Source organism: Semicossyphus pulcher, unplaced genomic scaffold, assembly GCF_022749685.1.
Source record: "Semicossyphus pulcher isolate SPU_LCO1_2020_fin unplaced genomic scaffold, fSemPul1.0.p SCAF_16, whole genome shotgun sequence".
NCBI lineage: Eukaryota > Metazoa > Chordata > Actinopteri > Labriformes > Labridae > Semicossyphus > Semicossyphus pulcher.
The window spans coordinates 19,120,523-19,146,533 of NW_027211670.1; the positions used below are offsets into that span (position 1 = coordinate 19,120,523).

The 26,011-nt window shown below is 40.3% G+C and overlaps 1 protein-coding gene across 1 annotated transcript in view; it reads left to right on the forward strand.

Annotated features, from left to right (window-relative positions):
* Nucleotides 1–2,744: 2,744 nt before the first annotated feature.
* LOC138593610 (proteasome activator complex subunit 4B-like) overlaps nt 2,745–26,011 on the forward strand; it is a 46,613-nt gene continuing 23,346 nt past the window's right edge. The window contains exons 1-19 of the mRNA XM_069664682.1: nt 2,745–2,938; nt 4,304–4,444; nt 9,372–9,488; nt 11,457–11,501; nt 11,652–11,801; nt 13,949–14,012; nt 15,334–15,408; nt 15,527–15,649; nt 15,748–15,840; nt 16,091–16,269; nt 18,113–18,199; nt 19,856–20,042; nt 20,422–20,511; nt 21,868–21,932; nt 22,184–22,334; nt 22,582–22,680; nt 23,057–23,126; nt 24,661–24,728; nt 25,335–25,538. Of these exons, the coding sequence (XP_069520783.1) occupies nt 2,745–2,938; nt 4,304–4,444; nt 9,372–9,488; nt 11,457–11,501; nt 11,652–11,801; nt 13,949–14,012; nt 15,334–15,408; nt 15,527–15,649; nt 15,748–15,840; nt 16,091–16,269; nt 18,113–18,199; nt 19,856–20,042; nt 20,422–20,511; nt 21,868–21,932; nt 22,184–22,334; nt 22,582–22,680; nt 23,057–23,126; nt 24,661–24,728; nt 25,335–25,538 (2,202 nt within the window). The remainder of the gene's footprint in view (nt 2,939–4,303; nt 4,445–9,371; nt 9,489–11,456; nt 11,502–11,651; nt 11,802–13,948; nt 14,013–15,333; nt 15,409–15,526; nt 15,650–15,747; nt 15,841–16,090; nt 16,270–18,112; nt 18,200–19,855; nt 20,043–20,421; nt 20,512–21,867; nt 21,933–22,183; nt 22,335–22,581; nt 22,681–23,056; nt 23,127–24,660; nt 24,729–25,334; nt 25,539–26,011) is intronic.

Below are 26,011 nucleotides of genomic sequence, written 5' to 3' on the forward strand. Positions count from 1 at the left end.
ACACATCGTTTATACTCTTCACTCAGCAAGCATGGACGCGCATACGCATAGAAAGACACATGCACACACACTTATTGGCTGCCCGAGTTTCCCCAAATTTCTGGAGCAAGAAAATTGGCATCCTGTTAATTCCATCGTGAAAATGACTTGATGTGTATGTGTGTGTGTGTGTGTTCTGATATCTGCAGAATAAGGTGAGGTAAAGATGAAGGAAACGTTGGAATACAAAAACATCTTCTTCCATCGGGACCATCATCTTTCTTTCCTTTCTCTTTTTTTTTTGTCTATCACTTTCCTCCCTCTCTCTCTTCTTCTCTCTCCGTTCAGTCGTCTCCCCGCTGAGTCAAAGAGGCATCATCATCCTGAATCATATTTTCCATCTGTAGCTTCCACTTGTGGAATAATGAATCTCGCAGATGTGTGCGCCTGTGCCCATACAAACACAGACTTTCGCACAAACACACCAACAAATTCCCCATTTCCAGAGAGCTGAAAAACAAAACAAAAAAACACATCACAACGAGAAACAAACAGGGACAAGATGCAATGTTTCTTTTTTGGATGCGGGTCAGTGGTGGAGACAGTGAAAACAGGTGCTGCCTGTCACTGCAGAAAAAGCCCCTGAAAGTAAGAGATGAGGGGATATAAACGGTATAAAAGACTTGTGTGAGATCAATCTGCAAAGTCTAACGTGGAGAGCACATTCAGTTCTGCGATCTTAAAGTGTCCTCCTGTGTCTATAGAGAGAAAATAGCTCTAAAGAGGGCTATGATGAGCTGCAGACAGACCTTCAAAAGCAACAGGAAGACCGCTAGTTAGATTGAAAACAGCTTGAGAAACTGGGCACTTTATGCAATCAGGCAGCTTAAGAAAAAGCCCGAAGTGCAGCTGCAGCAATTGCCCCATTTCTCTAAAGGCAACCAGACCGGAGAACTCAAGGGGCTTTCTGCATTATGCTCTATAAGCCGTGGCTGTGAGCAGAGACCTTATTGCTGCTGCTGCTGCTATAGGAGGGCCAGACAGACTATCCCACCATTGCAGCACCGCTCTAAGCATGCAGCGGTCAGATAATTACATGGGCTTAAAGTAAAGGGATTTACATGGAAGAGTGCACAGCAACGCAAGAGTGGAGGAGGTCGGGGGCTAAGGTGTCCCTTTTAAATCCCTGCGTAAAACATACTTTAATCGGAAAGCCTGTCCTGATTTAAATATCCCTGAAATTGTCTTTTATGTCTTTTCAAATACATATTGTTTCCTATTTTATTTGTTTTAACTGTATTGAAATGTATCTTCTTTTTAAATCTGGTTATTTTATAACCTTCCTGTTTTATTTTGCTGCCTTTGTGAAGCACTTTGTAACTTGGATTTTCAAGTTCTCCATAAGGTTTAAAGACAACAAGGATAAATATGGATAACCTCTAATGTTAAACATTTAAATTAACTTCTTAATGACATTTGTCTTCAGTCAAATAAATGCTAACATAGCATTTAGCAAAGGCATACAGTTATTGAATTAGCTTGCTTTGCCTCGTTGAAGCTTACTTTACTCTTAGATAGCTAGCTAAATAGCTTGTTAGCTAGATAGCGAGATGCTGAATCACTTAATGCACCACAGACAGAGTACACTTAGTTCCCTGCAGTCACTGTGGGTCAGTAGAACAGCAGGGTCATTAATCCCGTTATTAGATCATCCTATTATTTGGCAGATTAGCTTGCAGCACGCACCGCCAGAGCATCTCTGGGATTTGTAGTCCAGAATGACTCCTCCCAGCCCACTACCGAGCAGCACCAATACACTAAAGCCTTTTTATTATCAAAACCTTCTCTTAATAGGCGGAAGTTAAAGCCTGACTGTTGAGTGAAGCAACATTTCTTGCCTTCTGCCTGCTCGTAATTTGTCCAAACTCCTGTTGTGTGTCACGGCTTGTGCACGAGCCCTCCTGTTGCTCGCGGGCCAGGCTACAGGTGGATCCGTTTTGAGTTTTTTTTAACTTAAACTTTATTGAAAAATATCTAGGTATTCAAAACATTGGCGACTTTCACTCAACCGACCGATATGCAAGGGAAATTATAATGTGACTTTACTTAAATATTTTCCAGATAAATACATTAAAAGAAATACAAATTTGGGACTCATTAATGTAAAATTAAAAAAATTAAACGATATGCATGAACACGTTATTCCTCTTTAAAGAGCTCACAAAACAGTTCGACTTATTTTATTTTTATGTATTTATTTATTTATTTTATTTTATTGCGTCTTTTAATTCCGTTAAATTTATAACTGTAAGAGTTTTCTTAAATTCACATGAAAAACCTTACCCAGGAAGTGGGGGTTCCTTATGCTATCTTACAAAGAATTCAATGTTATATTTATCGTATTCGAAATAAATAATTACAACTGTCACTCAAATATTTTTTCTTAAATCGACTCCAAAAAGTAGTTGAACGTGTGCCGCAGGTGGAGGTATTGGAGTTCAGAGGTGAAAGGTGACGCAGCGTATGACGTTGCAGGTCAGAGTTGACCTGTACGGCCCCTGCACCTACCTGCGCGCGCTCAGGGTTTACCCAGCTTAATTAGCGTGACACACTTTCCCCTGTGATTGCCTGCCTTCCGCCAGGCTCCTGGACACAGTGGATTATGGCAACACACTTCGGCTGTGCATTTACAAGAAGGCACAGTTAAGAGGGGCGCTTTTCTGGACCCTTTTTACGCGTTAATAACAGCCGAGAAGTGAGCAGATATGGTTGTGGATGGAGACATGGCGGAGTTTATCCCTCAGAAGGAGATTGTGTATAACAGCCTGCTGCCTTACTCGGACCGGTTGGACCAAGAGGCCACGGAGCTGCTGTCGGAGATCAAAACGAACCTGTCCAGAGCCGTCCTCCTCAGGGAGCTGTGGCCCGGGGTCTCTTTCTGGTCCAGGAAACTCTTCTCGTAAGTGTTTGAGCAAACTTACAAGTTAAATAAACCCAAACTTAATCACTCAGGGGTCATAATAATGGCTTAAATAGCAACTAAAGTAGGGTCAAAAAAGTAGTTTTTAAGGTGGGGTTTTGAAGTAGAGTCCAACAAAATCACGACCCACAGCCTCACAATTTACACCCAGTTGCTGTAATATTTCTCAGGCACAGTAATTACTAAGGCATAATTAATGAGCTCCATAAATGTGCACCAATACTGGTCAAAGGGCTGTGTTTTTAGTGTGTTACACTGTGCAGTGAGTCATTACAAATGGCCACAGATCTAATAAATATAAACGTTAAAACCCAAATATTGAATATGAGGTCTGCAATAGGCTGTTTCCCTTGAACAAAGTGGGAATAAAGCATAAATATTGTGTCACAGGAGTGTTTAAAGAAGAGACCTTGGCCTTCTTGGACAAACCTTGTCTGCTTCCGGAGAGCGTGTATTTTGGCCTTTACTTTTAAATACACTGGTCATGTAGGTTAGTCAAAGTTTTCTCTTAGAGAAAGTGGGCCACTTAAGCTGTATATAAATACTGTGTGTGAGGATATGGGTCAGCTGCAGGAAGCAGGAAGTGATCAGCTTCTCACCTCTCATGGTCTGCACAAGAGTTGATCCGATATCAGCATTGGAAATGCCACCAACACAGCCTAGCCAGTCAATGCACACACACACACACACACACACACACACACTAAAGATAACCTATTTCAGGTAAATTTCCTTGTGACAATAGCAAACAATATTGTGCGATGCTAGCGGAGAATGTTACCATAAGCTAGCAAAAATGCCACCAATCATTTTTCTCACCCCACATTTTTAAGACTGTATTTTTAAAAATTAAAGTTAAGATTATTAAAAAGGATAAAAACACAAAGTGTAACAAATGTAAGGGTTTCTCTTTGGAGACGAAGGACATCATGAAGGGCCGCTACTGGTGCTGGTTTCAGATTCTTCAGATCATGTTACGTTAGTAAACAACAACAGTTTGCTGCTAACGAGAGTGTAATATTAGCCAAAGCTAGCAGAATGTCAAAAATCAGTGTCTCCCCAGTATATATTTTAAGGCTGTATTTTTAAATTAAAAGTTAAGATAATTAACACCAGTAAAAAAGACAAAATAAAGTAGTTTTATGTTAAAAATGTTTTTTTTTTGGACACTCTTTGGCAGACACGGGGGCTGCTAGCTGAGCTGCCGCTAACTTTAGCTCCACTGAGGTACAGGGTTGGTAGTAGCCTATACAGCTGTTAAAAATAATAATATATGTATTTTGATATTGCAATGGTATGGGGGAAGAGCTTGGAATAACTCTCCCTTCCCTACCTCACCCTCAGGTTCCTGAAGCTGTACGGCCGCAGGTTCAGCAAAGAGGACCACATCCTCTTCATCAAGCTGCTGTATGAGTTGGTCACGCTGCCGAACCTGGAGCCTCACATGATGCAGAGCTACGCCAAGCTGCTCATTCAGCTTCTCAAGTGGGTGTGACACAAACGCACATACAGACACAAAATGAGAAATATCTGAGCCCCTCACCCTCCACGGGGCAGGGCGAGGAGCTCGGAGAACTGCTGCTTCTTCACATTAATAAAAGAAGCGAGTCGAGGTAGTTCAAGCCTCCCTGTAGAAGCCGGGGCAGACCCGGAGCGTGAGGGATTGCTTATGCTGGCTGGGCTGGGAAAACCTCAGGATCCCCCAGGAGGAGCTGTAGGACGAGGCTGAGGAAAATCATGTCTGGTTATTAAGATGGGTCATAAAACACAGTACAGCACAGTGAAATAAGTGATAGCTCTTGACGTCAGAAAGCTGGACTCCTCTGCATCAGCGCCTTCTTATTTTGGTATCCTTTAATGAGATCAGAGAGCTGCCCCGTTGGTAAACAGTGTGAGCTGCATGCGGTATAATGATGTGAATACTTGTGACGTGTTAAAGTGGATGTTTCACTTACCTCGCTGCCCCTTTGAATGCTGCTCTTTAAACAACCTGCAGACTTGAGACAGCGATTCAGAAAGAGAGCAGATTCATCCGTGCAAGTTGCTAAATAGTCTAAAATTGCTGCAAATATATTATAGAAAATGTTCCTTCTAGATTCGTATTTTATAAACACTGTAAGATTGGATCATAGCCCGTAAGAGGGATTTGTTTAAGCCTACAGGTCTGAAAAGTGAATTCTTTCTAATGACCAAGTCTACGTGAAAAAGACTCTGCCTCTTACTTCATATATTACCTCAGTAAAAATTTTCCTGAGGAGTTGATGTGCAAAATGACTAGTATTATATCTTTTATAAAACAGGATGATGTTTATTTGTCAAATTATGTAAGTAAAATAGACGACAAAGCAGGGTATGCTTTAGGGTGTGGCTACGACAAGTTGTCTCGTCCAAATATGGTCACTTCCTGTTCCATATTGTGAAGATGGCAACATTTAAACTGACGAACTCAAGGTTTCAAACCTGTGGTCATTATACAGTATGATTGATATATCAAAAAATATATTGCTGTATTTGTTTCCTTTATTTTATCCTTTTATTTTGTTAAATATTTGCTAATCTCTATTTACAGATTTTACATAGAAATTTAGAATCTGTCGTAGGGATGCCACGGTGCGGAAATTTTCCCACTGGTTAATAAACTTGTGACATCACCGGTGTTACCGATTACACACCGTTCGACAGTTAGGAAAGGTACCGAAGCTTTAAGCTTTATTTTCTGATTGTTTCACAGCGGTTACGCTCTAAACAACAAGCTTACACACCTACACCTCCGTACAACCCCCCAAGAAGGTACAGGGTTTAGTTTTTAGTCCCGCTTCGCCCTCCGTCACACCTGCAGCTCCAAACAGCAGCGACACACACACACACACACACACACACACACACACCGACACAAACTGTTCTCAATCACAAAACGGCAAATGAAATATTTGGGATCCATTCAATTTCCCAGAGACCCACTCAAATCACAATCTGTGGGTTCTTGGGGGAGCTGCGCTTATACGTGTAAATGAAATCTATGGGTATTATTTCTATGCGCCCAAAAAACGCAAAAGGCAAGCCTAACCTGTAGGCTGTCTGTAATGATATCCCGGCTCCCATCAGCGTCATCTTACAAGAATTTAGCTCCTTATTAATCTCTATAAACAGACATCTGCAGCATATTCAGCTAACAATCTGTTCTAGATCAAAAATTCAACTTGAGACAAATTCGGTTGACGCTGTGTCACGAAAGCAGTTCAGCGCTTAGATTTCCCAACTTCTTTGAATGCATCAGAAATGATCGAGCCGACCTCCGTTCAACAAACATGCATGTTAAAAGTAGTCTTCTTCTCCTCTTGAGGACAGACTTGACAAAGCTTCATTTTTACTTTTTTACTAATCTGCATCATGATGTTGTTATTTTAATAAAGACGCGTTAATTAAAGTCAGTCACAAGAGAAATGGTTTATTTTTCAGGTTCACACCGCTGAAGTGAGCCAGAGTGAAGCCTCTGTGTGACTTACTATTTACTGTGAAACTAAGACTCATCAGAAACAGATGGACTGGCGCTCCTTCGGGGGATTTAATGATCCATGAAATGACAGCGGATATTTTGCAGACATACCTGGAGGGGCGAATTTCACTTCACTTTTGCTTTTCAAGTTGCTAACTGGACTGTAAACAATGCAGCGAAGCAGGAAGTCTTGGCTGGAAGTTGTTTCTCGCTAACCGCTGGCTAAACTGTAATGGCTGCAAAATTCACCGTCACTCACAGAGGCTATATCGTCTCAGATGATAGCTGAAACTAGTGGAACATTTAAATACCTAAGTACCAATAAAATGGAGAATACAGTTCGTAGAGTTCTTGATTAAGTGCACCTTGACACACATGCCAAAAAGCGGACACACACATAGTGATTAAAATGACAGCGAGGCATGTCGGCCTAACATCACATTTATGACTTTTTAAGCCCTGACCTATATCGCAACTTCTTTGCTTTTGTCTCGAATCACATCTGTCACTACTCAAGCGACTGCACGATTCTCTCCGAGACGCTCTCATTCATCACTTCAGATTCGTCTCCAGTAGTTTCCACAATTTTCACATCCATCACTAAACAACACCTTAATGTAGATGTCATTTTGTCTGAGTGTTTTCCATGAGATGAAAAGAGAAAGATCCTGGCTAAGCGTATATGAAGTATCAGGTTTCACAGCCGAGAGATGAATCTGATACTTACTTCACGCATGGGGTCTCAAGGGTTTTTTCTTTTAAAAGTCTTGCCTCGCTTTTCACCGTCATTTCCCTGGTTGACTCTTCTCTTCATTTTTCAAACCTCCCCGATGAGACTGTCTTTCATAGATGAATGTGAAAGGGGGAGACAAGAGGAATCTGAGGATGGGGAAATTGAGCATATTCTACAGTGTGTCTTTTATGTGTCTCTTTATGCCAGAATTGGTATTTTACAAGAAACAGAGTAAAAAGAAAGCACTTTTAAAAGCTTCTCAGGAGGATTTAAAGCTTATTAAGTTCTCATCTCTGGCATTTCAGTTACTGTGCTTTCTAAAAGCTTAACTGGGTGTTTTAAAAATCAAAAGTCATACGATAAGATAACCTCGAAGCGTGGTTAGCGTACAGATAGCTAGTAGCATCTGCTTTCACGTTACTTCATTTCAGCAGCAACCAGTAGGAAATAATGGTACTACAGAAAAACTAGATTGTTTATCCCGGGTATATGATTGAAATGTATGTTATTAAATGTTCTACACAAGCACAAGTAGTTGAAAAGCTATTCAACGACAGCCACAAACAATCACGGTCAGAGTCACGACACAAAGCATCTGTGGATTTACAGAAACTTTAACAGTGAGGAAAAACGACTGCAGCACTGCAGATTCATCTGCCGTTACGGAAACAGCAACACAACTTCTGCTAGCTAGCAACTGCCTGCCAGCTTCTGCTTACGTTAGCACACCATACACAACATAAGTGGCTTACTTAGAAGTAGTCCATGACGCTAAGTTACATAATAATGCAGTTTGGTCAGACTGTCGTCTTCTTCATCCTCCTCATTGTCCTCATTATCCCCTATCTGTGGCATTACGATGTCCTCCAGAATGTTAGCATGCTAATTGACATCATCTGCCCTATATTTCACTGAACTGATTCGATAAATGTAAACTAGTCTAATGTGTGTTTATGTTGTCCCACACATGTGAACAAACCAATCAAACCTAATGAGCAGAAAAGGTCAACGTTCATCATCACTCTCGCTGCTGAAATATCATTGACCATATTCACACGGCGGCCATTTTCCTCTGATATCATGCTCAGGGTGTGAGACTTAAATGCTTTTTTTTAATGTCATGCTGCTTTCAGAATGACCAGCAACTGAAAAGACTATGAACAGTGAAAAACATGGAGGGAAATCAAGCCATATGTGAAGTTAAAGTCTGAGAACCCACTAGCTATGGCCAGACAACAGCTAACGCTAGCATGCTGCCACTTGCTAGATAATATTGCTGTTAGCTAGAACCTGGCTGAACGCTAATATTCCCATTTGGTATTATTACATGATACAGTAATGTCTTTCCTACCCTAATATTAGCTAGGAACAAATACCTGGCTAACGAACAAATATCTAGCTAACAAACTACCTAGCTCACATAATGCTAGCTAAGGTGATGTTAGCTGGGAACAAATACCAGGTTAACAAAAAAATATCTAGCTAACGAACTACCTAGCTAACGTAATGTTAGCTAGAAAGTGGTGGAATGTTAGCATCAGCTGTTGTCTAACCGTAATAGGTTATCAAAATAGTTGTTATACCTTTAAATATGGCACCATGTCTCTCCAAATTTTTCCTATTAATTGTCTTTTCTGTTGCTAATTAATTAAAAAGAGGTGAAGTAATAACAAATGTCTGAAACCTGACATTTTGACTCTTTGCAACCTGGAGTAAAATTGTACAACATCATGACCACATTTGAGCCTCCCTCCCTAAGTATGACTAAAGAGACAACGGCTGCCATGTGATTATGGTGAATTAAAGGCTCAAGACCCTGCTAGCACCGCCGCCGTTGATAGGTAGCTTCTTTTATGAAGGTTGTGTTGTGAGTGTTTTTATACCAGCTGAGTCTACACCTGCGAATTACCAACGCATGCAGCTGTCACTTTCGCTCGGCTTTATTGACTACAAAGAGTCACGTTGACGTGTTTGCACACATGTCAGGAAGCTGGCAGTCATCATGTTGAACGCAGCTCCGCGAGGTAGTGACTCACTCCACGATTACAGACTCTTTCAGACACCCTGTAGTTTCTCCCTTCAACACAACATTATTACTGTCACTTTGTCCTGACTAAGGGTTTTTATTTTGAAAGGTTTGAATCTGACACACAGTCGATAATTGACTCTATTTTTTCAAACAGGAAGAAGGAACTGCTGTCGAGGGATGACCTGCAGTTGCCATGGCGTCCACTCTACGATCTGTACGAGAGGGTCGTCTATTCTAAAACAGAGCACCTTGGACTCATCTGGTTCCCCAAGTATGAAGTTTAAATTTCACATTGACCTGTATTTACTTACTGTAGATTCACTTTGTATCATTTTATCTGGTTTATAATTTCTGGTTTTCCATTCATGTATTTTTTTAAATAGTTGCTAGGCAAATCTTTTCCTCTGTGTCCGCAAGTTCAACCTTTTTAAGTATATTTTCCTCTTGCTGAGAGTAATATGAGAAGATTTATACCACTCTTATGTTGCTTAATATGATGCTTTTGCCAGTAGCTAGCTAACCTAGCTTAGCATAAAGGCTTGAAAAAGGGGAAAGCCCCTAGCCGGTCTCTTCTGGTATCTTCTAGTGTAATGAGATCAGAGAACAGCCCTGTTAAACTGATGTCGAGACACATGACGTGTTCAAGTAGATTTTTCACTTAACTTCTGTGCCATGTGGAATGATGCCATTTAAACAACCTGGAGAATAAGCTGGAGAGAGTTATTTAGACAGCGCTCACTTATAGATCTGGTTGCGTATAGATCTTTATTTTAGGATGGTTAATAGTATTAGCCTGAATCAGCGCCCAGTTTAAAATCAAAATTAAACGGCCTCATTTTGCAGGGACTAAACCGGGCCACAACCGGCCCAGAAGCAACCTCCAAGTGGCCCAGCAAGCTTGAATCAAATAGGCTATGATAATAGCTATTTTAATATTTTATTGTAATATTATTTTTATAAAAACTATTTGTTAATGTTATTGTGTAGCTGAAATAGTTACAGCACTGTGAGCATGGTCTAAAATCCGTAGCTGTCCGGAAGCAAAACCAGTTCCATACATATTCTGCCAATCAGCATCAACATTTTGTCATGTGACGCAAATCTGACCACGCTAGCTCTCCCGAACATTTGGCTGTTGACAGGCACAGGCAAGTTGTCTACTGAAAATATGTCAACCCTGAAACGTAAAATTGACAATGAAAACCGTCGGTTGAACCCTGCCTGGACTGGCAAATACTCGTCATTTTACCGCCATCTTCAAACGTCAAACCAATTTTTTTTCTAACATTCCTTTGTGTTTGTTTAAAGTGTATCACTACCAAAAGCTTTTAAATAAGCTGCTGAAAATGTCTCGCCCATCTACAGTTTCTGGTTTTATAATCTGGCCCAATTGAATTTGTAATTGAAGAGCCCTGGACTAGACCCTCCCCATACTCAAACATTGTCCCAAATACTTATCTGCATCAGAGGAAAAGTTTAACCTTTAGGAAACACACATTTGGTTTATACAGCTCTTAGCTCTCTAAGCTAAGCCTGATGCGAACCTTAACCTCTTTCCTAAAGAATTTATAGAGTAGACATGTCATAAAGTACTAAAATAATGTTAATATACTGAGTAGTGCATCTGCAGCCTGCTAAAGATCAGCCATAAATTCATACGACACTGAGGTGCACTTAAACAAGGACCTTAACCCCTGATTGTGGAGTAACTGAATGGCCAAGAGATTTATTTATATGAGAGCCAGATACTTTCTCCAAAGGGCATCTTCCCCAACACCTTAAAGCCACCTTGAACTGCTACAAAGGTCAAGTCATACTCCTTGTTGCCAATTTGTAAACCGTGACGGATTATTGGCAGAACTCTCCCAGAGTTTAGACAAGCTTATTTTCATGTGTATTAAGTTATCCCAAAGTCTACGTGCCAAAAGTCCCTAGCCTTGAAAAGAAACAGTGTTTATATCGAGCAGAGAGGCCAAACATTCTCCACTTCTGAATGGATTTGATTTGGATTTGAATGCCGCTCTGTTTTACGTCTTTAAGTTTTCGGCTGTTGGTGTGACAAGCAGAGCTATTTTTACACGTTACCTTGGATTCTGAGAACTTTTCAATGGGCACTATTTTCTGCCAGATGATTGACGAGGAAAATGCTTGTTTTTTATAAGGGATAAGGATCTCACAAGATTGTAAAAGCACAATTCCTTCACTAACACTCACGCACCTCGTGTCTGCTTGTTTGCAGCTCAGTGGACCACATTTTGAAGGCTTTGATCAAAAGCTGCAGACTGTAAGTCTCATCTGTGATCATGTCATTTGTTTGAAGGATAATGTATTGCTTTGATCTTCAGCTGTGTACTGTAGCTCAGTGTGTGTTTGTATTTACAGCCTGTCTTTGCTTGTCTACATCTATTTGCGCTCATGCCTTTCCCTTCCCCAGGTATTTCCCTGCGTCATCCACCCAGGAGATGCTGGATGAGTGGCGCCCCCTGCTGTGCGTTTTCGACGTGGCCATGCAGAAGGCCATCAGCAACATGGAGCTGTTCCTGCCCACCATCATGCCCCCGCAGGAGCACAGCCAGGCCTTCCAGTAAGTGGGTCGACTTAAACGGCTCTGTTAGAAATAAGATTATACGCCAAGTGCAGCTCGCCTCAGCCAGAGCAAACATAAAGGGTTTATAAAGTTTAAGCAAAGGCATCCTTTGTTTATTTATAGAAGAGTCAGTGCCAGCTGAAAGAGGTAAAACATGTTGCATTTTTTTGCTATTTTTTCTGAAATGGAAACTCGACCTTAAAACTGGATGTTGAATTTTGTGCTTTCATTAAGTCAGTTGTTGCTTTAAGAGTGTATGTCATGCATAACCTCATTTTCAGGTTCTGTGAGCGTTACAGACCTTGGAAACCTAAATCCACAAAAGCCTTCTTACTGTGTAATTCAGGGTTTATGTACGTGCAAGTTTAAGTTTAAGTTTCGTTGTATTTGGTTTAAATTGGGCTAGTTAAGCTCAATTATTCATTGTGGAAATTACGCATTAATCCCAGGAAAAGTAACACTGCAGCAATTCAACTGTTTACACCACTTTGTCTATGTCAGCTGCCGGGTTTAGTTTGGGCCAGTGATGATCTTCTTTCAGCAACAGATGTTGAGTGTTGGTGGAAGGAGTTTAGCTCTGTAATAAATTAGCCCTAGCTAATGCTTCAGAGCCATCATTTAGCAAATAGGAGCATCTCAGCTAACGTTGCATGTGTATGCTAGCTGCTAACTATGATATGGATAGCAAAGAAAAAAACAGAAAATGTTTTAAAAAATAGTTAAAGGGCCAGTTTTTCAACCTCAGTCCTATCATGCTATTATGGGGAGCTAATGCCATTACAGTAGAAAAATTGCAATTGTGCCTTTGAAAGACGCTATCCGTTTCTCCAATTGGCCCAGGGAGCTCGCTAAACTACACTTCACTCGGAAGCCCGCCTCCGATGTCATGTCTCGTTCTAAATCGTCAGGTTTGAAATGTAGACTGCAGACCTGAATATTTTTGAGACGATCCACCGGTATATTCTCGTCGTATTTCTGATTCTGCACCGCTCTGAGCCATTGCCTGCAGCGTAAACGGTAGTAATTCAGTCCAGCGTCTCTCGCTGGACTTCTTTTCAGAGGGAGGGGCGCAATGCACGCTGGGTGTTGTAGGAAAGTCGAATGGGCGAAACCACGAGCTGTTTGTACAACTTTCTCCACAGCTATGGCGCCAATTTCAAATATTATTGCTTCTGTTGATTACAGAGAACACCAGCTTTGACTGACAGTGGCTTTTTCCTGGAGCGATCTGCTCCTTTAAGAATATTAATTTTAATGCAGATTTTTGGATACTTGATGAGACTCACAACATTGATAGAATATTTGCATTTTCACTATTTAAATCCAACATTTCAGAGGCTTTAACACCTTTGCATCCATCTTATTTATGAACATATTTACATTGTAAGCAAAAATAGGGAAAAAAGCAAACAAAAAGAGGTCAAAGGATAATCAATACATCAAGGCAAATTTCTCTAATAATGAATGTAATAAATATATAGGAACTTTCTCATTGGCTACATAAACAGACCTTTTTTTCCCACTGTTTTTATCCAAGTTGTTTTTAAATTATTATGCAGTAGGTCATCTGTTCTAGGAGATGTAGGTGTTAGAAATATTAAGTAATTGGACAGAAGTCGGGCTGTTTTTGTGAAGCCGGTGTTTTGTTTTAGCCTCTTTGCTTGCTGCCAGAAAGATCTGCAGGAGTTAGGTGTCACAGCTACCAGGCGTTTCAGTGAATAATGTGCTTCTTACGTGAGCAGTGCTCCCCCTCTCTGTGTTTTGCTAAGATTTCGCTTCCTTGGAAAACCTCTGCCCCTCTTTGTCCTCACCCTTCATGGTTGTGTTCCAGCTAAAGAGCCTCTTCACAGCGTTCGCTGCATTCTTCAGTGTATTCCCTCCTTCCCGAGCTATTTGTCTGGATTAAGTCTTGGACTCATCAGCAGTTTCCGCACAGTTTCCACAATACATCATCTTTAATACTCTCTTTTTCCCTTTCAGTTTTTCTCTCTCTCGCCCAGGATCTACAAGGGAGGGAGGGAGGGAGGGTGGGAAGGAATTCATATATTGGGGAATTGGAGATAAATGAGGGGAATTCAGCTTCAGGTGTGTGTGAGCGTCATTGGGTGTCAGTTTAATGGTGTTTTCTCTGCGTGTGTTTTCAGGTTGTGGTTTGATGAATTGATGAATCTTTGGACATCAGTGCAAAATCAGCCAAGCTGGGAAGGGGTGAGGCACTCACACACACACACACACAAACAGAAACACACAATATGTTTTACATTTTCCTTTATTAAAGTGATAATCTCGAAGATCTCAGTTTTGTTCTCTTTGGCGGCACCTATGGCGATAAACGATATCCAGACATCCAGACAGTCAACGGTTGGCTCCGGTTGTAACTCTTGATTTTCCTCGCTGACGGTCGCTTTCCTTTTCAGACTGTTTGCTTCATCTGAGCGTCGAGTTTGTTTCTTTTTCTTTGGATTTTCACTTATTTTTGAAGCTGTATCTGTAGTCATCGATCTTTTCTTTGTTTGTTCAGCCATAGTAGATTACTGTTTACTCGCAACACTTGCAGAGAGCGGAAAAGCAGCCGCTTAGCTCCGCCTACCCTCTCTGGCAGACCAACCACTGCTGGCTGATGGAAAACGCGTCACTAACTGGGCGCCGCTTGAGACACCCAGTCTGTATTACTGCAAATGCAACGGCTTTCATCAGTGGGCCATAGGCTCAATCACCATTGTGTTACCTCATTCGTCGATAGATAGTGACTGAACAGACATTTATTTGAATAAAAATCTTTGAGATTATCACTTTAAAGTGATTTAAAGTGCCTTGTATCCTTCAAATTTGCAGTGGTAACTGGGCCTTACAAACAACAATAGCCCCCTCTCACAACCGGTAACAACAAAGAAGAAAGAGGAAAAGTTACAATAAATAATTAAATATAATAGATAATAAATAAATCACTGATTTTCACGTTTTAAAACACACTTTGCTGTTAGAGTTGGTGTAAAAGTAAGCCCAGACCTTGGTCTTATTCAAATATTCGAGGTATTTTCAGAGCAATTTTTAAATGATTTGACGCCTAGTTATACAAACCTTTCACTGCCTTAAAAGTCAAAATCCTAAATTACATTAAATTTAAATTAATTAAAATTCCAGGATTAAAATTTCAATATAAATCTGCTTCACAAGCTGAGCAAGTTTGACCTCTAAAAAAGTAGTTCATAAATTATTGAGCAGTTTCCTAAAAATTGATGAAGTAATTTAGGTTGCCACACTTTTCTTCGCTTCCTGTTATTGAAATGTTTAAGTGTTGTGGCTGTTGGTCGTTTCCACTCATGCAGATTGGATTTTCCATCTGTGCCTTTGCTCTGTTTTCATTAAACTGTGGAGCCTGAAGCGACCTGGCTGTGCTCTCTTCCTCTCCTCTTTAACATCTCTTTCTCTCTGTGCTGTATTTACAGTAATTCTTGTAATAGCAGGCTTCACTTGTGGGAATAATCTCTGTCCTCGCAGTGAATGTTTGTCTGATGTTTTCCTGCAGCACCTAGTGAACCTGTTCGCTCGCCTCGCCAACGATAACATTGGATACGTGGACTGGACACCTTATATTCCCACTGTGAGTCATTAGCAGAATTATGTGGATGTATTAGTGTGTCTGTTAATGTCTTTAATGGGAGACTGCTGGCTCGCGTGTGTGGTGTAACTATTCACTGTGTGTTTGTGTGTGTGTGTAGATCTTCACCAGGATCCTGCGCAGCCTGAACCTCCCCGTCGGGGTCAGTCAGATGGTGGCGCCGCGGTATCTTACCAACTCCTATGACATCGGGCACTTGGTGTTGTGGATCACAGCTCTTCTGGTAAACATTTTGCGCACTTTTTCCTCTTAAAAAAGCTTTAAAAAATATGTTTCCACTGCTGCTTAATTATTGTTGTTACCCGGTTTGTGTGCCTGCAGGGTGGACCAGGAAACCCTGCACAGAAGGAGCTGACCTGCCTCTTCAACAGCATTGCCTCCTTCTACCATCCGTCCAATCATGGTCGCTGGCAGGTACGCACACACTCAATGCGCGCACTGCAAACACATTTTCAGCTGCTTCCTGTCACACTCCTTTGATTTATAGCCTGTCATTCAGGACTCTGCAGGCTCTGCTCGCGCTAACAACGCAATAATGAAGTGAACAACTGCCGGAGAACAGAGCGATATCACAGATCTGTTTACTGCAGACTGTGTGAATCTGTCTCTGGATGATAACGCTGATGTTTAATGTGTGCGTGTGTGTGTTTTTGTGTGCCTGCAGACTCGTCTGATGCGGCTGCTTCAGCGTCTCCCGGCGAGCGTTGTGCGCCGCGTGCACAGGGAGCGTCACGCGCCCCCCAGCTGGATCACGCTGGTTCCTGAGTGTCAGAGGCTCACTGATGAAGACTTGCAGGAGTTCACACGCAGTCTCATCGGAGCCGCCCTGCTGGCTATGTTCAGGTAGTGCACTTTGATAGTTCTATACAATGATGTATATACCTGGCAAAGATCCCGCACGTCAGCGTGTTTAACAGCAGAACAGCTTCTTGTGTTGGTCTGAAGCAGACGTTCACAGATATGAAACTTCAACGACTGTAGTGATTGTTTCTCTCGCCGTTCCTCCTCTACTCTGCTCTAACCCTCCTCTAATCCAGAACAGATCGGCTGCAGGAGCCGTATTGGTCAACAGAGCTGTCAATCATCCTTTTTACAGCATCAAATAACTAACTAAAAATTAACTTGTCAGAAAAATGAACACTTGGACGTAAATCAGCATGATAAGAACTAACTATAATGACAGAAACCATGTTTGAGAAACATTTATCTGCCGTGTATTTTGATTTTATAGTTTGACTCATGTCCCATCTGTTAACATGGAGGAGGCGGGCTTTATGACCTATACTGCAGCCAGTCAGCAGGGGGCGATAGAGAGGGTTTGGCTTCGCTTTTAGGGAGCTGTCATGTCGTCCATCTTTTTATACAGTCTGTGGTTGTATACCATAATAATAACTACAATTGTAGTGATGATAAAAAAGAATAATAATAACCTTTATTTAAAGAGCACTAAGAAAAGGCAGCAAATAAAACAGACCGGTCAGGTCTGGTTATCAGGTTTTAAAAGAAAATAGATATTAATACAGCTTCAGTAAAAATTAGTAAATAAACATTTTAAAAGACACAAAAAACATTTAAGAAATATTAAATATTAAAATCTGACTTTCCTATAAAAGTGTTATAAAAGGAGGTACATGTACAGATATAAACTGAATACATTGACCCATTACCTTTAATACATTTCTCTAAGAACTACAGCACAGCAGTTCAGCATAATACAGTGAATTATTTATAGAGCGCTTGTAAAGCAAGTTGAACAAAGCGGTAAGAAGATAAAGCACAACAGAAGAGGCCTTTAAAGCAATACAAATTATTAACAAATATTAATACAACAAAGGGAAATGAGTAAACTCACAACAATAGAATAAAACATAGAGACAGATGAAGAGAAATTACTCAACATTAGTTGGTAATAGAAGCCACTCTGGAAAAATAGGATGTGAGGTGACATTTAGAAACAAAGACTTTGTGTGGGAAGGCTGATAAAAACTATTTCTACTTGTGCAGAATTAGAAAGTATAGGTGTCACTGTGGGAGTAGGTGTAAGCGTTGTGTTGCACAATCAGCGCCTATCAGTGTTCTCGTTAACCCACGTTTTAATGACCAAAATGTCTCCAAACCTCCGTCTGATGAGCCAGAACTTTGGTTTACAAATAGATCTGACGGCGTATTTGGTTATTGCGGCTTTTAGTAATCGTTTCAGTGGTGATTAAAAATAGCTCTCGCTCTTTTTCTGCTTAGTGTCACAGCTACAATTTCTCTGAAAGTTTTGGCATCAGTTAGTTTACTTAAATGGCTCTTTTTTCAGCGTGTAATTTGGCGGGGCTTCATATTAACATACAGCCTTTGAAATGTGGTTACAAAAATATTTATACATAATCTATGCGTCTAAAAAATCTTTACTTTCATCCAAATGTAGCGGTTTTGACTAAATCGTCCTATCACTGTTTACTGGATTGTGACCATGTAAACTAACCAATTGAATCAGTGGCAATCAGTTACATAACAAGTCCAAACCCCGCTGAGCTATTTAGTCTATGACCTAGAGACTGAGGCCAACAGGCCTAATCTGGACAAAGACAGGTCATCTGCGTTAATCCACCTGCGTAGGTGTGTGTTGTTGTTGTTGCTGACAACGCTGTGATGTATGCTGTTGTGTGATTATCTGCCCTCTTCTGGTGTTGTGCAGTAAAACCGGCAGTACGGACGCAGCCTACGCTCTGCAGAACCTGGCTCTCCTCACACCGGAACTCGTCATACCACCTGTACTCGAGAAGTAAGTGTGAGATGATGATGACAGATGTCGACATACTACCAAATAAAGGAAATATTTATGGATCTATTAACTCCTATTATTAATCTTTTTCCTACTAAACTATTTGGGGCATTATCCTGGTCTGAGTTTTGGAAGTTCCCATAAGTTGGGGCTTTGGAGGACCTAAACAGGAAGTATAATGGGGTCAGTTAGATCGCTATAGGCTACAACTTGAGGTCAGTTTTTTTTGGCCCATATATTGGAAGACTTGAAACTGCTAGCTGGTCAAAGTTCCTATTTGCAATTTACTCATTGAAATTACAGAACACTGTATATATTTTCACTCTCATGTCAGTTATGATAATTATACAGTCTACAGTTAGCTTAGCCAAGCACAAAGCTAGGAAACAGGTGGGAACAGCTAGCTTGATGTTGTTTAAAACTCACAAAATTGCCTACGAGCATCTCAAAAGCCCACTACTAACAGCGTCTTTGTTTTATCCATAAAAAGGCTGAAGTGTAAAAATTATAAGTTGTGGTTCATAGAAGCGATTTAACTGGATCTTGTCATCACTGTGAGGGTAACAGCTAGCTAGCCAGCTAACTAGAGGGAGACTGTTTGGCAAGTGTTTGCCATTAACCATTTTAACCCTTTTTTTTTAAGAAATAGTCAGATACTTTTGGAGAGATTGATACCACTTCTAATGTCAGTACAGTAAATATCAAACCAGTTAGCTTAGCCTCTAAGAATGAATGGAAATGTTGGCAAACAGCTAGCTTGACTCTGTTCAAAGCTAACCAGAACTTCAAAACCTCACTAATTAACATGTCATGGCTTCTTTGTTTTTTCACTGGATTAACTAAATGTGACTCAACTTTATTTATAACAGCTTTTAATACAAACATGAAGCCCAAAGTGCTTCACATAACAAAACTGACAACTAAAAGAGACTACAAAATACCACAATTAAACAATAAAATGTTAGAAATCAAGAAAGAAAAATGATCAAAAAGTAACGTAAGAAACATTTAACACCAGGGATAAAATATAATGAAAAACAATGAAAAAAACATTTCTCCAAATTAAAAGCCAGACTTAAAAGATATGTCTTTAAATTTCTTAATAATACTAAAGAGCTTGCTGTTCTGATATCCAGAGGCAGTGAGTTCTACAGTTAAGGGGCATAAAAACAGAAAGTACTCTCACTTATAATTTAAGGAACGTTTTGTTGTTGTAAAGTTGTGAAAGATCTAAATGACCTGTCTGGAATATAAAATGAAAGATCTCTGTGATAATGAACAAAACCTAAAGACACTGATTCTTCTATCTATCTATCTAAGTGTTTTTACTGATGTTTATTAATAATGAACACAGAAGTGGAGACAGTCATTGAGAAGTCTAGGTTACAATGAAGTTAAAAATACTTTTATGGTGTCAGTGTGTTCAGAATTGACTGGGTTATGACTCAGAGAAGGAGTAAGAATGTTTACGCAAATTGCAGCAATCAGGTGCTAAGAGTTTTAAATATCTTTATTGGCAAATGAGCTGTGTGTCACACAAATACAGCAACTACTGACGGTGTTGGTTAGCAGGCAAAACAGTGACTCATCCACAATCATTAACATCAAGATGTTTGCAGAAAACAAACGTCTAATCTCGTACCTCGTGTGTGCCAGGACCTATGCGGCGATGGAGACCCTGACTGAGCCGCACACCCTCACCGCCACCCTCAGCTGCATGATCGGCATGGCTCGCAGCCTGGTGTCCCCAAACAACCATTACCCAGAGGGCCGTGCACACGTGCTCCCATTGCTCGTGGGCTCTCTGCCAGGTGTCGACCCCAACGACTTCAGCAAGTGCATGGTGAGTAATGGATGTGTTGATTAGTAATGAAGAAGGATTGTTAGACAAGTAGACAATTCAGCTTGTGCTGATTAAATTCCCTCGCAGCCTACTCTGGTCTATCCTATTAATAATTCCTGAAAGTGGAATGAATATCTCAGTTTGAAGAACTCGCAATTACCGGGGCTCAGTCCTCACTTTCTGCTCGGATTGTAAAATGGATTGGTTTTATTTCTCGGTGTGCTCATTGTCTCCTGACTAAATTAATCCATCAACTCAGAATAAATGAATACATTTAGAAAAATTATTCCGTCGACATCTGGTAGATTATTTAACTTTGGGCCTTCATCATGTCAGATGATGTAAATTAATCTATTTCCCATTGTGTTGCTCTTTTCAGATAACTTTCCAGTTCATCGCTACTTTCACCACTCTTGTGCCTTTAGTGGACTGTTCGTCTGCTCCTTCCCAACACAGTGATCTCACAGAGGTACACACGACATGCATCTACATTAAAGTCACTAAAGAGATTAAATAAACACTTTAATTACAGCGTGTTTAGCAAACTCTTGAAGTGCTTGGCAATAGAATGGATTTAAATTTTAGGAGAGATTAATACAACTCTCATGTCTCCGTTAGCTTGGGCTAGCTAGCACAAAGCTTGGAAACAGGTAGAAACAGCTAGCTTGACATTGCTTTAAGCTAACAAAATACCCTCCTAGTGTCTCAAAAGCCCACTATTTAACACGTTACAGCTTTTTTGTTTTATACATAAAAAGGCTGAAGTGTAAAAATGATAAGTTGTGGTTCATAGAAGCGATTTAACTGGATCTTGTCGTCACTGTGAGGGTGACGGCTAGCTAGCCAGCTAGCTAGCTGGAGGGAGACTGTTAGCTGGGCACTCGTAAAGCAAAACTCTCAAAGTGTTCGGCATGAACCATTTTAACCTTTTTTTAAGTAATTGTCTGACATTTTTGGAGAGATTGATGTCACTCTCATGTCTTTACAGTAAGTATGCAACCAGTTAGCTCAGCCTATAAGAAATAATGGAAACAGTGGGAGACAGCTAGCTTGACTCTCAAAAGAGAGAACCTCAAAAGCTCAGAAATTCTTTGTTTTATCTGTATAAAAGCTGAAGTGTAAAAATTATAAGTGGTGGTTTAAAGAAGGGATTTATTCAGTTCTTGTCTCCACTGTGAGGTTGCCAGTGCCTAGCTAGCTGGAGACCATTTGATGCAGTTAGCTTAGGAGCTTAGGAGGAAAAAGCTAGCTTGACTCTTAATGCTAACAAAATACACCAACTAGCATCTTAAAACCTCACTAATAAACACATTGTAGCTTCTTTTTTAACCAATACAAAAGCTGAAGTGTAAAATTGAGTGAATTTACAGAGGGATTTACTGTTGTCTTGTCTCCACTGAATAGTGCTCAGCTAGTAGGAGGCCATTAGCTTAGCATGATAACAAAAAAAACAATCTAAACATGCTTTAGTTTTATGTAAAACAGTCATAATATTAGCGTTAGAGGTCTTGCTAGGCTTAAATATGACATCTGAAAATTGTCAGTTTTTATCCTAAGCTAAGCTAACCATGTGGCTCGTGCTACATATTTAGCATACAAATATGACAGTGGTTAGTATTAATCTTCTCTTGCAACTTGCATTTGCGGCGTGAGTTTCTTTTTCCTAAAATGTGGATCTTTTTGATTTAATTGATTTTAGAATGAAATTAATGTATACATAATATACTGTATCTATAAATATATATTAATAATCATATTTGCTGTCATAAAGCACACTCGTGTTACACAAATACACTAACCCGACATTTCTGTTTCTCCCTGTCAGATTGAAAAAGATTTGTGTTTTGCTTCAGCTGAGTTTGAAGACTTCGTTCTCCAGTTCCTGGACAGGTAGAGACAAATTAACAAGTCAAACTGTCACTGTGTAAAGCCTTGTTGTCAAAGTCTGAGTATGAATGTATCTCTTTCTGTTTGAAATGCACCGGTCTGCATCACTGGCTCTGCTGGCCATGTAAAACAGCCTTTTCACTATAACGCCATTTGTTGACATTTTCAATTCTGACAAGTGTATAAGTGTTTGCCTGTGTGTGTATATGTGTGTGTGTGTGTGTGTGTGTGTGTGTGTGTGTGTGCTGGTGCAGGTGTTTTGCTCTGATAGACAGCAGCACCCTGGAACAGACGAGAGACGAGATGGAGACAGATACTCAGACTCATCTGGAGAGCCTGGTGGAGCTGGGCCTGTCGTCTACTGTTAGCACCATCCTCACACAATGCTCCACAGAGATATACAAGGTAGTACAAACACACACACACATAGCTACATAATATTTTAATTAGAGGTAACCCAATCTCTTTTAAGTCTGTTAATTTACTAATCCCAAACACTTGTTAATTAATTTACTAATACGGCCGCTTAACGTAAAGGCCCTCAGAACAAATGTTCTCCATATTTTGAGTGCTGCATGAAAAAAATAGTTCTGTTAGGTTGTTGGAAAATTGAAAATGAAAAGTATTACACAGACATCTGTTTTTTTGTCAGATGGCGTTGCAGAAGGTGTATAACTTTGCCACCTCCAACATCTTTGAGACGTGTGTGTCGGGCAGGATGGTGGCTGACATGTGCAGAGCTGCAGCAAAGGTACGTGTGTGTGTGTGTTTATCGCAAAGTGCTGTTTATATTTGTCTCTCTGCCTCACATGGTCTAAAGTAATGTTCTGTATATTTGTGAATTTCAACCCAAGCACACAAAAATGGATGTGAAATGTCTTGTTTTATATGTTAAATATTCAGATATGGTTGCAGGAAAACATGCAGAACAAATATTGAATCTGTGACTGTCATTCAACGCCTCCACTTACATGTCAAACTACTGTTACATCCTCATTTTCCGTCCTTTTATCTTCTTCATCTCCAGTTTTTTGCCTCTTCTTCTTTGCATTTTTGCTTGTGCCATTTTCTGCATGCTTGTGTTTTCACTTTGGCATCTAAATGTGTGTGTGTGTGTGTGTTTGCAGTGTCATCCTGCTGAGTCTCTCCGTCTGTTCGTCCCTCACTGCTGCAGCGTCATTTTCCACATTACAGACAGTCAGTACCACACTGTTTGTGTGTAGAACAGTCTAGTTTGTGTACGTGTGTAGAAAAGTTACTATAGTGTGTTTGTAGGTAGACTTCACATGATCTCTGGTGGTGACTTTAGAGTCATGCAATCGTGGTGTAGATTGTTTCTCACCTGCCAAAAGCTTTTTACATCTGTCAGTTGTATTTATGGTTCAAAATTCATTATTGTCGTGTTAATTTGTGAAGACTTTCTTTCTAAACAAACGTATGTTTTCCAATAATCTCAAATCCAATGGAAAATCTCATTGTTTTTTTGTTAACTTAACCAGAGCGATGCTAACTTCCTGGTTTGTTAAAATGATGTCATCAGCACTTATTCAACACTATAGTCTGATTAAAACACTTTATCAGATCTCAACAAAGCAATAAAAAGATCTTATTAGATTAGAGATAATTATTTGTTGATTAATTAGTTTTCTGCCTTGGGATATTAGCCTTATAGCAGTTCGTTAATAAAGCTGTGGCTAAATGGAACACTAATTTGTGCTGAATTTTAAAAAACATTCACATTTGTTTATCATTTGGTGAGCAAGCAAGAAATATAATTTATTTAACAATTTATTCTATTTTTTCCAAGTTATTCTCTTCAAAAATGTTTAGTGTGTTTAAGGAGATACATAGCAACACAAAGAGTACATCTATGCTAGCAACACTGTTAGACTATAGAGTACAAGTGCATTTGGAGCTACATACTAAATTCTGCATGCTAACATGCTTACAACTACAATGCTAACATGTCGATGTCATTAAGAACAGGTATAGTGTTTATCTTGTTCACCTTCAGTGGTTAGCATGCTAACATTTGCTTTAACTATTGGCACTAAATCTAAAGTACAAAGGCTAATGAGCACAAGTGCATATTAAGCTAATGCTAACTTTTGCATTCTAACATGCTTACAACTACAATGCTAACATGTCGATGTCATTAATAACAGGTGTTTATCTTGTTCACCTTCAGTGGTTAGCATGCTAACATTTGCTTTAACTATTGGCGCTAAATCTAAAGTACTAAGGCTGATGAGCACAAGTGTATATTAAGCTAATGCTAACTTGTATTTTGTTATGCTTACACCTACAATGCTAACATGTTGGTGTCATTCTTTATAACAGGTATAGTGTTTACCTTGTTCACCCAAGTGGTTAGCATGCTAACATTTGCTTTAATTGTTAGCACTAAATACAAAGTACAGCTAAGGCTGATTAGCATGTCATTTTGCAGGTATTTAGTCCTAAAGGTTTCGTTATTGACATGATGGTGGCTATGAATGAAATATTACTATTTGTATTAAGCTATTAAAATTCATTCAGAGAGGACATGAGTTTCTGTGTCAATGCAGTCCATCCAGTAGATGCACAGATCCACGCAGCTAGCACTGCTAAAAACCTGAAATGACCCTGAATTTCAGCTGTAAGAGCTCATTGTGTCAGGGGAGCAATACAGTACACTATTCAGCTCCTTTATACAGTTTGTGTGTGTGTGTGTGTGTGCGCGTGTGTGTAGATGAGGAGCTGCAGAGTGAAGACGAGCTGGATAAGGAGCTGTTGTGGAACCTCCAGCTGCTCTCCGAGGTGAGAGGAGGATCTGTCACGTCAGAGTGCTTCAACACTCAATAAAATATGAAGCCTGCTCATTCTTTTGGTCTCTTTCTGAACATTAATTAATCTGGAAACGATTGAAAAGTCCGCTGTTGTGATCGCCATATTTACTTCATCCCGTTTCAGATCAATTTGTTTTACGAATATTTTGGAGTCAGGTGTCATGTCCTCACTACTACTGAAGCGATTTATTGCCTATTATAGCTGCCGTTGTTTCTAAGAGACGACAGAATCAAAATAAACAGTTAACATGCATGAGACAGGGGGACCTTTTCACTTGTTTTGAATGATAATATAATAAGGACATTGTATGAGCAAAAAGTGATGACGAAATGACATTTTTTGCAGCGTGCATCCTGCTCGGTCATAAATATCAAAGAGCTTTGTCGTTAACCAGAACATATTGATACCCTTTCTGTTTTGTTTTATTACTCCTGGGAGCTTAATGCGAGTGGGAGCGAGCCAGATGCTGTGATTTACTGGAGAACCTCAATATTTAAGACACAACTCTCCACTGAATTGCCTGTCTGTGTGTGCGTGCGTGCATGTTCTCATGTTTGTGTGTGTGTTGTTTTTCAGGTTACCCGTGTGGATGGTGAACAGCTGTTAAAATACCAAGGGGACCTGGAGCGGATCCTGTGCGTGTGCGTGCGTCTGCGCTGTAAAAGAGCGTACACGCTCGCCTGCAATCTGCTGGAGCACACACTCCGCTCGCTGTCCCTCATATATCCCGTCGAGTACCGGAGCACCTCTGGAGGCTTTGACACTGACCTCCCTATACGGGTAAACACAGGGATTACTTACGTTAGCACTGTTATTTAATCTTATACAATAATACTAGATTTAAACACAGTTTCCAACTCTTATAGTGGATATAAGAAATTGATGTAGCCACTGTGATGTCACTTATTTAGTCCTGGACTAAAGCTACAGTTTTTAAGCTATCTTAGATTTTTAGTGACAGAACCGACTATAGCTGTGTCCCAATTCAGGGGCCGATTGCGTCACAGCGTCGCGTCGAAGGCTGTCTCAATTCGAAGGCTCCTTCAGATGCGGCCGACAAATGCGTCCTCCTTTTCCCGTGCCACGAAGGATCCATCGGGTGAATCCTTCGTGGCACAACGTATCCGGAGATCTTTAAAATAATAAGTTATAAGTTGGTGATGCTAGCTAGTTAGCCCGCTATCTACCTGTTGCTAGGCGACAGGAGCGGCGAATGGGGACGCAAGGGTAGACCAGACCATCTCGGCTTTCAC